Here is a 13,792-nt window from a genome sequence, read left to right as displayed (position 1 = left end):
TTGATTCAGATAGATATTGGGGTTCTGGTAACTTATGCATCACTGTTTTTGATAAGAGTTTTTTTTTGTTTAACATATGAAATCCCTGAAACTGAGACTGGGATAACACAAGTACACCCGTGAGCTCTCTTTTACAGCTGCTGACTCATTAAGGTCGTAGCATTAATGGTCTTTTATCCCAAAGGGGGTAGCAAAAAGGACATGTTTTCATTCCTCTTTTTTGTGAGTGTAACCTTGTTTGGCTTATATGACTCTTCAAGGTCTGTCGGTCTTTGTCTTAATTGTTTTAGTTCATGGTTCAGCTTACTAAAATCTCAAGGACGATACCAAACTCTGTTCCCTGTAGCTTCGACGTCATATTCTTCCTCCTGTTGCTCAGCTCAGCAGTACTAAAAAAAGCACTTCAAATCACCAGCGCAAACAAGACAAGTTACTCCCACAGCAGCTCTATCACAGACGTCTACAGAAGCCCATTTGTTCCTTCATTTCCTGAAGTGTTTTCATTTTTATTTCAGGTGAGTTCATTAAGGCTCTGTACGAGTCAGATGAGAACTGTGAGGTGGATCCGTCCAGGTGCTCCTCAGGTGACCTGCACGAACACCAGAGCAACCTGAAGATGTGCTGTGAGCTGGCCTTCTGCAAAATCATCAACTCGTACTGGTGAATACCGGAGCACGTACTAGTCAAGACAAGGAGTGTCTAATGGCACACACTGTACCTCTTAACAATATCCATACTTCACCATATTGAATGTGCATTCTGCTTTATTACATGTTTAATTTTAGAAATCCCTTATCCCATGAATTGTCTCTTGTAAACAGACTTGATAACAATAAAACAATGCCATTGAAGGGGTCTTTCATCAGGTTGCGTGCCAGTTCGCAGCAGTTGTCAGTTTTCAAAGACATCTGTTGTTCAAAACTTGGATATGTGAGATATGCTCTACGGAGCCAACTTTGCAGTAAAACTTCACTAAAAGTCAAACAAAAGACACATTTATCCAGCAGCTTCCTCCTACTTACAGCAAAGTGTAGGAGTAACCTTTCAGAGCAGCTCTCAGGGGATCACATGTTCACTCCAATCTGAGACCAGGATTTAATTTCAAGAAGTTCCTTTTATTTGTTTAAAAATCTTCAATATCTCCAGTTTTGTGTATATATGGGGATACATGATGCTGAAATGGAAACAAAAGAAACCAAACAGGAGTTGCAAACAAATTCAGCACAATGATAATTTAGTGCCACATGATGGATGGAAAGTGATTGCAATCAAATCAGTAACAGCTTCCTACTTGTTGTTCTGTTCTCACCCATGACGAATACAAAAAACAAGAGAGAGAGAGAGAGAGAGAAAAGTCCTATCAAATGTTCAAATCAGATGCAAATAATATGCTAAACGCTGATGGCTTCAGCGAGTGATGTTATTCATCATGACCAGTCTTTTTACAATCACTCTCAAAGCTTCACTCAGAAGGTACAGCATGTGCTCATCTCTATTTCTGCAGTGCAGTCCTCCAGGATATATCCTGAACCAACTGAGGAGAGCTCTTGAGCGCTCTGAAATTAACAGCCTTTTTAAGTCGTGCAAAATTTGATGAATTCATTTTATTCTTACGTCTCGAAGTAGGACTGAAAGTGAAACAGGAGAACAGGAAATGTGCCAAAAACTGATTAATGCGACCCACCTTTCTCTACTCGTTGTTAAAGAACCTTAGATTTCTACTCATTCATGTTGAACGAGGTAAAGCTCACTTTTAGTCCGCTCTTTAAACGTGACTTCTGTCTCTCTTTCTCTACAGCGTCTTTCCACGAGAACTGAAAGAGGTCTTTGCGTCATGGCGGCAGGAATGCAGCAACCGGGGTCGACCGGACATCAGTGAGCGTTTGATCAGCGCTTCCTTGTTCCTGCGCTTTCTCTGTCCGGCCATCATGTCCCCATCGCTTTTCAACTTGATGCAGGAGTATCCAGACGACCGCACGGCACGCACGCTCACGCTCATCGCTAAAGTCACGCAGAACCTGGCAAACTTCACCAAGTGAGTGTGTGTGTGTGTGTGTGTGTGTGTTTGTTGTAAGGAGTTTGTTTGGATGAAGGAACCATGAACATATGCCCATCTTTTTAGCAGAAAGATTGTGGAAATTACTAAAATAACATTTCCGCATTGCTCTTTGTCCCGGTTTCCCTTTCCTGTCCCTGTTTGCCGTCAGATTTGGTAACAAGGAAGAGTACATGTCCTTCATGAACCAGTTCCTGGAGCACGAGTGGACCAATATGCAGCGCTTCCTGCTCGAAATCTCGAACCCGGAGACGATCTCCAACACGGCAGGCTTCGAGGGGTACATCGACCTCGGCAGGGAACTCTCCACCCTGCACTCCCTCCTCTCTGAGGTGGTGTCCCAGATGGACCAGGTACTGAAGATGGCAAAATACTATTCTATCATTTCAGCACAAAGCAAAGCCATCACCAGGGTTTGCAGGATACACTATTCCACATTCCATATTATTATTATTATTATACTGGAAATTATAATGCATTAGTTTCTAAATAAATAGAGATATATAGATATTCTGCATAAATAAATTATTGGATTCAATTTACAGAAGTTCCAAAGGTCTTCAATCACAAGCTTGAGGACTTGAATCATGCTTAGACTACATTAGGATGTTTATCGTACATCAATCAATAATTCATGATTGCATTACATAAACAGAGCACAAGGGGAGAACTCTGAGAAGTCAGAGGCTGGGTGAGGCATATTAATGGATTCACAAGGACGTTTACATTAGCTCTGGTAGCAGATGGGAAGCTGGTAATAATTAGATAAAGGGCAGATTTGAGGAGCATCCAGTTCTCTGAAACCTTGTCTTTCAATAATTCAGGAATCACAGTGAGTCTGGTTGAGTCCATCAGACTGGCCGGCCTGATCCATTATTCAGCATGTTGTCTGAATAAGAGAGTTGATTGCATGGCGTAGGGAAAATAACTAGGTCTAACAAATATGCAAATATCAAATTCTGCAAAACCATTCAAATGAATGCCCCCGACTGAAGTGGTCCAGAGTAATATTTGATTTAGCTTAAAAACATAATTTTGTCTCTTTCCTCGCAGAGTGCAGCATCCAAGCTGGGTCCTCTGCCCAGGATCCTGCGGGAGGTGAACACGGCTCTGTCTAACCCGTCCTGCGTCACGATGTCACCCGGACAGTCCTCGGAGCACATGGCCTCGCCTCCCGCTGAGGCGGGCTGCAGCATCTCCACCGGCCTGCAGAAGATGGTCATAGACAATGAGCTATCAGGGTAAGAGATAGTCAAGATCTGGGAATCGGAAGATTCCAAGATAATAAACATCTAGGACCAGATTGAAACTTTTCTGGGGGTGTCAAAGATTGAGCTGACTATTTTCTATTTATCTATATTGGAAAGTAAGGTGAGTAGCACAGAAAAGGCAACTGACAGCTATTTTATATTGGTGCTGCAGCTGCTGGCATGGATACCAAGCCATAATTGTGCAAACCCTAAATATAGGAGGATTAATATATTTAAACTCCTCTGCACATATATATATACAGTATCTATATATATATATATATATATATATATATATAAAGCCTCATTTAAGTCTTTGAAGTGCAATAGATAAATGACTCCTTGTACAAACAGAAAGCAGTCCTTATTTATACCAAAGCACTTGAAAAAGCATTCAGCAGTGCTTCTATTCCTGAACAAACAAATGAAAAAAAGGGCAGCTATTCTCCGAAAGTTAATAAACTTGCAACCTTTGGAACAGGCTCACCAGTTTTTAGAAGGTCAGTTACCAATAAATCCCAGTGCCTAGTGAAAACATGGCCCCCCCACAATAGATTCTGTTCTCAAACTACCAGTTCGTCTGAGTGTTAATGTTTGGCAGCTGAGGCCGTGACACGGTGAGAGTGTCACCCCTGCTTGTTTACATCAGCCAGATGAAGCCTCGTTTACTCTCCTGTGGATGAATACACACTCTGACTGCGCCTTATCGCGCTTATCTCCTGTCCTCTTACTCCCTGGCACAACAATGGCAAGGTGACACTCACAGAGATTAACATGAAGGCCCAGGGACCCGCAGGAGGAGAGATATTTGAGTAATAGCCAGACGCAAACACAACAACAGAGCAGATGAGATCATACAGAACAGGATGAGAGTCAGACAGCTGGTATCATTATGGTAATTAGGGTCCAAGGATCAATAGAACTAATGAAGTGATGTCCCTATATGACCTGATGTTAAAGCCTACCCTCTACTTTATCACAGTAACTGTTTGCTCACGTATTAACTTATGTGCTTCTGTGGTGGCCCCTCGTCAGCAAACTGTGGGACCGTAACAGCATTTGAATGAGCTCACGGTTCTCACCTAATTGCTTCTCATCCACCAACCGGTGACACGAAAAGTAGGAGAAAGGAAAGGAGACGGTGCCAAGGATGAGAGAGAGGGAAGAAATTGAGCAGAATAAAAAAAAAAAAAGGCGAAGTTGGGACGGAAGGGTAATGGAACAAAGGGAGAAGGACACAGAAAGAGGGAGGAGATGAGCGTGATGTGAATGTTAGAGATTATTGGAAGATAAATCACGTCTGTCAAGGTAATCGTCTTCTGGCAATAAAGCCTCCATCTGCCGGCTGAAGGGAGGGAAGAAGGGGAAGGTAAGGGGACGAGGGACAAAGCAAACGAGTGCAGAAGCCACACATCTTCAAAAACCGGCCAGATGACTCTAATCCACTTGTGCTACTGTTACAATAAGTTAGCCTTTGAGCTAAATGCTAAACTTAAGGCTTTTGCTGCTACAGCATCACAAGGTCTGTTGTGACCAGTAGCTTACGGTGGCTAATGTTTAGCTGACAGTCAGTTGTGCTGTTTAAAGTAGATGTTCTCAACCTTTTGTAACTCTAAACCCACTACTGATTGTCAAAAAAAAAGAAATCCACCACCTTTCCAAAACAATGGCAAAAAAACAAAAGTAATAAGTAGCGTGTGTTATGCCACCGGCAGCTGTAATAATCTACAGAAAAACATTTTTTGGGGGTCCACAGCTCAAAGTTATCAATTGTGACTGAACTCAATTGGCTGAGGTTTTAAAATGAACGCCAGATTCACCGTATTTTTTGTTCCGTCTCTTTCAGGTTAGTTGACTTCACCAGGTTGCCCTCCCCTACCCCGGAAAATAAGGACCTATTCTTTGTGACAAGGAGCTCAGGGATCCAGCCTTCCCCAGCACGCAGTTCAAGTTACTCTGAGACCAATGAACCTGACCTGGGCATGGCCAATGGCAGCAAGAGTCTGTCCATGGTGGACCTCCAGGACCCCCGCAGTCTGGAAGGTGGCCCGGGTCCAAGCTCCTCAGACACCCTGGGTGAAGGCCCAATCCTTGGGGGAGGGTGGTCAGCCAGAGTCCCACAGGGCAACATCCCTGGAGGTCCTACTCTGAGGAGGCCAGGCCAGACCCCTCCGACCCTGACCACAGACAGCACCCCGGGCCGACCCGCCCAGCTACTAGCCCCCCTGTCCTTCCAAAACCCAGTCTACCAGATGGCGGCCTGCCTGCCCGTGTCCCCTCGCGGAATGACCGACTCAGGCTCGGAGTGCCACAGTTCTGTCAGTTCCCATAGCAACAACGAGGATGGACCAGCAGGAGGGAAGCATGCCTTCTTGAACCACGGCGGAGGAGGAGGAGGTGGAGGAGGAGGAGGCGGAGGTGGCGGGAGCAGCGGGGACGAGTACACCAGGCGTTCGGGGGAGTTCAACCGCCGACAGCTGTCCCTCACAGAAACACAGCACCAGCCCACCGTCCCCAGACAGAACAGTGCCGGCCCCCAGCGGAGGATAGACCAACCTCCGCCTCAGAGCATTACCCGGGGCCGCACACCCCCAAATCTGCTCAACAGCGGACCCTACCCCCGACCCTCCTCTGGCAACATGATGACATCGTCACCCGACTGGCCTGGCAGCGGCGCGCGGTTGCGACAGCAGTCCTCTTCCTCCAAAGGGGACAGTCCTGAGACCAAGCAGAGGGCTCAGCACAAACAGGTACGGGACTCACTCTGTAGTGTACACATTTTCAACCCACAGTAGAATAAATGAGGATGATATTCATTAGGCCATTGTACAAAACGCCCATATGTTGAGAAAGGCTGTGTGGGTGGCCTCAGCACTGACACCCGGCACATTGTGCCCTAATGAACTACAGTCACTGTGCGTGTAATAACAGCAATTTGCATACAGGCAGCAGATCACTTCACCACTGTTTTACTGGTCAGGTTTAATGGGCTGAGGAGGAGGGTGGTGGAGGCACAATTAGCATCCTATTAACTAGCGATGTCTGTGCTCACACAAACATCACACTCAGACCTCACGGGTACAAACAGATACAGTATACTGCTCGGTTAGCGTGTCGTCACAGTGGGAAGTTTCCATTTCTTCAATGCCTTCACTGGTAAGTCTATGTTCAACATTGGCAGGTGAGGAATATAGGCTGTGATTAAAAACACCGGTGAATGGTTGCCCTTGGTAACTGGCTGAAGGGCAGGATATCTGCATATTAACCACAATGCTTTGCTCTCCTCTCTGTGGAATATTACAGGAATGCTTTTAGATCGACTGGCTTACTGATAGAACCAAAGCTTAATTTAATTTGCTTGTTAGGGGAACTCGGCACACACATTTATTTTCAGCGGTTGAAGCAGCAAACCTCCAGGACCTTAAAGCCACTATGTGTAGATTCATCTTTAAAATGATTCTTTTGGATGGTAATGTCGGTCAAAATGAAACTATTAAATGGATTGCCATGAGATTTTACACGTGAATGGTCCCTACAACATGCATCCAAACAGTTTTTGTGATCCAGTGACTTCTTCCCCATCAGCACCATCAGCAGGTCAAATGTGTCGACATGTACTACATGGATTGGGTAACGTTCATGGTTTCCAGATGATGAATCCTGCTGACTCTGGTGATCCCCTGACTTTGCCTCTTGTGCCACCGTGAGGTTGAAATCTGTGGTTTTGTTTCGACAGCTGATGAATGGATTGCCATGAAAGCTTGTACAGACATTTGTGTTCCCGGTGGTGAAATTTCTTAACTCTGGTGGTCAAGCGAGATCATCGGGTCAATTTGTAAATTTCTCCAATACTTTGATTCATGACCAAATACCTGCAAAAAGGACATTCCCATCAGTGTATTATATATAATGATAATTAGCTCATTTTAGCATGCTACATGCTAAACTGGAGTATGCCAGAAGTCTGACATTTTTCAATCCTGCATAGTGGCTTTAAGTTGAATTTCCTTCATGTGTGACATATGCAAAATATTAAATAATTTATACTGATTAAAAGTGAATGTAGAGTTAGATCTTCATTCAATCTGCCTGGATTGAATGAAGCCAACAACGTAGTCAAGTTCTGATACATCTCATCTGTCGACTGACACAAAAGTTTTTTACTTTTTCTATTTTTAAATATTCATGTTCTGATATTTCAGCGATTTCCAAAAGCCCTCAATGCTCATGAGTGTGCTGGACTTTAAAAGCGTCCTACATTTCCTCTCATGTACTGTAACAGCCCACGGCCAACCTCTCTACTCATCTGTCCATCAGATAACTGGCAGATAGAAACACACACACACCCACACACACACCTTAAGTGCCTCCAGGCTAATTTCAATTCCTCCCATTCAATCTTACCGTAATTACCTTCCGTGGTGCTAGTGCGACACTCTAGGTGTACACACTCGCACGTGTGTAAATCAGTGCTTTGAGGTGTGTGCTCTGCTGTGTGTGTGTGTGAGCTTGAAGACACAGGGGTGTGTATCCATTCCACCTGCTGCTTTCAGTCCAGATGATTTGGTGCATTTCAAGCTTATTTCTGTTGTTTCTGTGCTGTTATTGCAACCTGCCCCCCTTCCCCTCCCTGCCACTTGCACTCGGCTCATGTGTGTGTGTGTGTGTTTGTTTGTGTGTGTGTGTGTGTGTGTGTGTGTGTGTGTGTGTGTGTGTGTGTTGTGTTCACTAGGCCCCCTCCCCAGTGAACCCCAGTGCGCTGGACCGCACAGCAGCCTGGCTATTGAATATGAATGTGCAGTATTTAGACCATGAGGGGATGGAGCCCGAGTCACTGAGAAACAGAGAGGATCTGACTCAGGTGGAGAAGGTAACCTGCCTCTTCATCCAACCTCTGACCTTTACCAACACCTCCTTTCACAATCCACCTCAACCTTCAGCCCTGATGCTCCCACTTAACTATCCTTCCTCTCTCTACCCATCACTAGTTCCCGCATACACCTCCCTCCGTCAAACACCCCTCCTACACTTAATTGTCTGCTGGATTTATTCCCACTCTGCCTTTCCTCTAAGCCCGAGGTCCCTTAGACATACCCAAATTGTCACTTAAAGTCATAATATCCACATTTATAACATAAATTGAGGTAAATAGGATATATTGTGCATCCGTCTGGCTCTGCATGTGACCCCATAATGCCTCAATCTCCCCCATTTTCCTGTAATTGGCTTTCCCGTGATGTTCAGGCTATTTTTTTCTAGGATGTGTATTTTTTTGCCATTTTCACAGCCTGCAGTGAACCCGGTCGTGGCTATCAACTGCAGCAAAGTCACAGCAACAGCAATAATGGCAGAAAGTAGCTACTACAGTTCAAATAACTGCTGAATACATACAGTTGGCAAGAATACCAGTGTGGGTGTAAGCAGGTGCCGATATTGAATATCAGGACGAGGATCATTTTCATCATTGATTAATCTGCTGATTATTTTCTTGGTAACTATTGGTCTATAGAATGTCCGAAACATTGCGATATATACCCATCATTATTTCCCCAAGTAGTATCATAAATCACATGAAAAGCATCCAATTCTCACGTGAGCTGGAATGTTTTTACATGAAAAATATCGATAATTGCAGCTCTCTATCAATTAATCCACTAATCATTACATATGCACGACTTAGCAAACGATACACTTCCTGTATTGTCACTTTTCTCCTACATGAGAGCATAAACTCTGGTAATATAGTGCGCAGTGAGACTTAGTTTAGTGAGACCAGCTTTAACCTCTTTACTTCATATAAAAATGTCCCTGGGCCTTGAATAACAACTCTCAACCCTCACAACGTTCGCTCGTCTTTCTTGCCATCTTTGGAATGAACCTAAAGACCAAAGCAGGTGTGTGTATGTGTGTGTATGCGCATGCAGTACATTCACACAGACATGTTGGAGCTTGTGTGCGCTTGCATCTATGTGAGAGATGGAGACAGAGAGAGTTCCTTCTGCTGCTTCCTCTGCCTGTGTTCCTGCTTCTTTTCTCCTTTACAACCGTTCACCCTCAGCTTTGCTTCCATGCTTTGATTGGCTGCCACATGCTTCCCCCATATTTTTTTTTTCCCATCCATAATGAATACAAACCTGTCATCCTAACATAGCTCATACTTTATGGGAGCCAGCAGCCCAGGCAGGGAGAGCAACCAAAGAAGGCAATAACTTCAGTCTTAACAAAGAAGCCAGCAGCCGCCCTAAAATAGCCGAGCAGCAACAAGAGAAGGATTGGAAAACAGTACATCTCGCACAGCAGCTGAGACACAGGCTGCAGCTAATGGTCCATACAGTCTTACCAACACAGGCCATACGGTAGCCATTTTAAGCTTTCACATCCATTTACATACACTGTATATATATCCAGTGATCTGTAGCAAACTAGGGCAGTTGTCTTGCAGGAGGAGCAGAAAGCAAAATAGAAATTCCAATTGTTTGATCATTTTGATGAACACAAGTGCAATAATATATCATACTATTTGCATTTACTAGAATAAAAACAAGAAATCCTATTTGTTATTTTCCAGTTGGATGCCACTGAATGAATCAGAGCAAGTGTTTCATTGCATAATGAATGTGAAACACAGGAAGGCAAAATTGTTGGGGCGTGCATTTTTTTATTTTTTATCTTGATGTCTGACTCTGCATCCAGTCAAGGATTATTAATGTCATTCTTCTGGAAGGATGTGAGATTTATTTTTTTTCATTCTTTATTGCAAATGTATACAAAGAGCAGGGTTCTGCCATTGGGGTTGGGGTTTTGAATTAGACTTGTATTTAAATGATCTACAGTGAATCGTTTTTAATATGAACTATGAAAGTTGGAGGGCCGGCTTTCTCCTGCAGGCCGCCATCTGGCACAGGGAAAGACATATCAGGGTTACAGAGCAGTATTGTGCGTATGTGAGAGAGCGGTGCAGGACGAAGGCTGTTCCGAACACCGTAGATGTCCTTTAATTCTCAAGGGATCTAGTGACAAGAGAAGAGGCGTTATTAGAGATGGAGAGCGGAGTTAAGAAAAAGGGTAGAAGAACCGATAATACATTTATATGAGGTCGCCATTCCTCCTGGGAAGAGCGGGCTGATGGGGAAAATGTCCTCGTGGTGAGCAGGAGAGTGACAATGAAAGATGGATGAACCCAGCAGCATCCTCGCTGTGTGTGTGATTGAATCTGATAACTCAGGGTGCTCTGATAGTTTGTCTTTCACAGGGTTCTCCATCAGTCATCACTGAACAATAAGCTGGACCCAGTTCAGATTTATCACACAGATAAACTGCTCGTTTATTGTTGTTGTTTTTATTTAGGCTGTAATTCTTAGGTCTAAAATGTTATGTGAATACTACTGATTAATACTTTTATTTTGATTTGTGTTAGGGCTTTGATAAAGGAGGCTATTGACAGGGTCCACTAGATATTATCAGCCAGAAAGACCAACAAACATCAGTCAGGACGAAGCATAATGAGAAGACAAGATAATGATCTGTTTACACCTGTTAGTCATGCTGGCAGCGTGATGTCATGAAAGTTAGTACAGCCATTGACGTCCCTTTGAGATTTTGGCCATTCTCAAAAGCGCCATCATCAGGTCAAATTGATGCTACACTTTGTGTCCTGCAAAACTAACGGCATTACACTCAGCTGCACTTTGTATTTGGTGTTAATCAGCATGCTCACACGAAACAAAAATGTGCTGAACATTGTTAACATTGTCGTTGTGAGCATGCTGATGTTAGCATTTAGCACAAAGCACCACTCTGCTTTAGCACAGCCACACAGAGCTGCTAGCATGGCTGCAGGCTCCTGTTCTCAATGGTCTTCTAGTGACACGCTGACTGATCACAGCATCCCTCACCGCTATAAGAATTGTGTTTTTCTATCCAGAAGAGATTCGATTACTACATTAGTTTCCCCCGACGCCTGAAGAAAACTCCTGCGAAAGCCTCTCTTCGGTCCAGCGAGAGGTCAGGGAGAGATTCTCAGGGTTTATTTCACAGATTAGAGTCTGACTTCACTGGTTACATCCCTCCCTTCTCACCTCCTCTTTCATTCTAAACTTCCTCTCTTTTCTTTCTCCCTCTGTTTTTTACCAGTTTAACCTTTTTTTAACCAAGCCAGAGGTCTGACACAGGAAACATCTGAATCTGACACTGTTTTCGATTCATGATTTGCAATGAAAGCGTTGCTCGTGTTGATGAAAGCTTCACCTTGTTAGTAGAAATGTTTGATTGGAAAGAAAAATAATGTTATTTTTAGGGCAGCTATACAGGTCTAGTATGAAAGTGCAATAATGAAAATGGCTTGTAAATGAACCGTGTGATTCCCTTCTATATTCTAGACCGAGATGATTCTCTCTCAGGAACAACAGGACCTAATCTCAGGCCTGATTGAGAGATTTCTTTTCTGTTCTTGTCAGGGACGGTAATGAAGAAGGGGACCCTGCTGATAGGGTTGATGATTATGATGTTCATGATGATAACGACATCGGCGACGATGAGAATCTCCTCATCTCTCTGCTTCCCTGTTCAGTATCAGCAGGAGATCGCAATGCTGCAGGAGAAGCTGCGGTCGTCGGTGCAGAAGCTGGAAGAGTACGAGGGCCGTCTGAAGGGTCAGGACGATCAGGCCCAGAAGGTGCTGATGGAGTACCAGGCCAGGCTGGAGGAGTCGGAGGAGCGCCTGCGCAGACAGCAGGACGACAAGGACCTCCAGATGAAGGGCATCATCAGCAGGTAGGGGGAAGGAGAAGAAACCGTTACGTCAGCTTTGTGCTCTTGTTCTTCAGATTTTGATTAGAGTGGTCCTGTTTGCAGGTTGATGTCGGTGGAGGAGGAGCTTAAGAAGGATCACTCAGACATGCAGGCGGTGGTGGACTCTAAACAGAAGATCATTGACGCACAGGTCAGTTTGCTCTGTCACATTTGCAATACATTTACGGCAAGTATCTAGCGCCCATTGTGCCTTTTGTACGGTTCTGTAGATGCTCTTTGTCTGTGCGTTTCAAATTTGTATTTGCTGTCACTTGCATCCTCTGCTTGAGGAAACAAAGGGTCAAAGAGATGTTTAATTCATGGCAGTCTCAGCTCTGGCATTGACAAGCTTGAATGGCTGAGCAGAATTTCCCAGCTCCCTCCCACTCTTTCTCTTATAAAACATACATTTACAAATGTCTTATCTAGTTTTCTGTTGACATGCAGCTCTTCTATAATCCATGTGGTTCTTCTTCATATAAAACTGTGTTTAAAATCCGTCTGAGAAAAGAAGAGTTGTTGCTTTAGAGGGCTCGCCTGCAAGGAATTGTGAATGTTGAGAATAATTATAAATTAAGCAGAGAATGAGTGTGTGAGTATTTGTGGATACCATTTCTTCTATAGCCTGGAGAAAGTGTACATTATATGCATACAAACACACAATGACGCCGTGTGCGTCTTTGGAGATTAATGTCAAAGTGATTTTACAAGAGAATGGGGGGGGGCAAACACAGCTATGCTGCAACATGACATTTGCACAAACCCAGGCACGTACATGCATAGGTGATTAATCTCCCTCATGCCTTAATTAATGAGGCTTTGCATCTGCAAACAAACACGCCACAGTCAGGCAATACGTCGTCGCTTTCAGTAAACAGGCAGAGAGAATGAAAAAAACAGAAATCTCATTATGAAGACGGGGAGGGAGGTTTGCTTCTGTGCTGCTCAGCGCTGCCAACATTATATAATTAACACAGTGAGCCTCGTGCAAGAAGCATTCATACAAACAGCTTTCAAATGGCCCGTTAATTTCTTGCAACTTCTCGCACTTTGAATGTTCTCTTTGGAACGGAAATTTAGGACCAGCCGAGTCATGTACAGGTGACTTTTGTAAAACACTTATTTGACTTATGAATTAAAATCATCTGAGTTAATATGGATAGTAAATCTTTTCCAGGTTTAATTGAAATAATAAAATAATGTTCATAATTTCAGTGCGATTTGCTTCATCATGCAATTTTTATCTCCTATATTTTGCCACTGGTATTTTTGTGTGAAAACGTATTATATAGACATTTCTTAGTCTTCCAGCAGCATCGGGGTCTTTTCTTTTCTTTGGTTTTGCTGTCCAAGGAACACATAACGTCACCTACTGTACTATAATATAGACTAAAATCATGGTTGTCTTTTCTTACGCAGGACCTTTTTGGCATCTAACTTAATGTCAAATCATTCCCTTTTCACTATTGTCATCACACTGCTATGACACAGCGTTGATATCTGTAATATTTTCTCATTTTGCGGGTTCCTTAACAGGAAAGCGACACTGATAAATTCGTACCGTTTAATCTGCTGATTTCCGACAGCAGGACTTGAAGCTATGCGGTGCGATATGCTTCTTTTTACTTCTTGGTAACATTTTTTTGAATGATGTCACGTAGCCTTACAAGGTCATTCGGGGGGTTGACAATGTTAA

The 13,792-nt window shown here is 43.7% G+C and overlaps 1 protein-coding gene across 12 annotated transcripts in view; it reads left to right on the top strand.

Moving 5' to 3' along the window:
* The window catches only part of dab2ipb (DAB2 interacting protein b), a 123,176-nt gene that overhangs the window by 105,754 nt on the left and 3,630 nt on the right, over nucleotides 1-13,792 (top strand). For 11 of the 12 annotated variants that reach the window (XM_031860074.1, XM_031860073.1, XM_031860072.1 and 8 more), the window contains 8 exons: nucleotides 516-660; nucleotides 1,799-2,035; nucleotides 2,208-2,409; nucleotides 3,110-3,297; nucleotides 5,153-6,056; nucleotides 8,039-8,176; nucleotides 11,876-12,078; nucleotides 12,160-12,247. In XM_031860074.1, the coding sequence (XP_031715934.1) occupies nucleotides 516-660; nucleotides 1,799-2,035; nucleotides 2,208-2,409; nucleotides 3,110-3,297; nucleotides 5,153-6,056; nucleotides 8,039-8,176; nucleotides 11,876-12,078; nucleotides 12,160-12,247 (2,105 nt within the window). The remainder of the gene's footprint in view (nucleotides 1-515; nucleotides 661-1,798; nucleotides 2,036-2,207; nucleotides 2,410-3,109; nucleotides 3,298-5,152; nucleotides 6,057-8,038; nucleotides 8,177-11,875; nucleotides 12,079-12,159; nucleotides 12,248-13,792) is intronic. The other variant, XM_031860075.1, reaches the window with a different exon arrangement.

The sequence above is a fragment of the Anarrhichthys ocellatus genome, unplaced genomic scaffold (genome assembly GCF_004355925.1).
Source record: "Anarrhichthys ocellatus isolate YVR2014 unplaced genomic scaffold, GSC_Weel_1.0 scaffold23, whole genome shotgun sequence".
Classification (NCBI taxonomy): domain Eukaryota; kingdom Metazoa; phylum Chordata; class Actinopteri; order Perciformes; family Anarhichadidae; genus Anarrhichthys; species Anarrhichthys ocellatus.
This window is presented reverse-complemented; position numbering and strand designations above follow the sequence as displayed.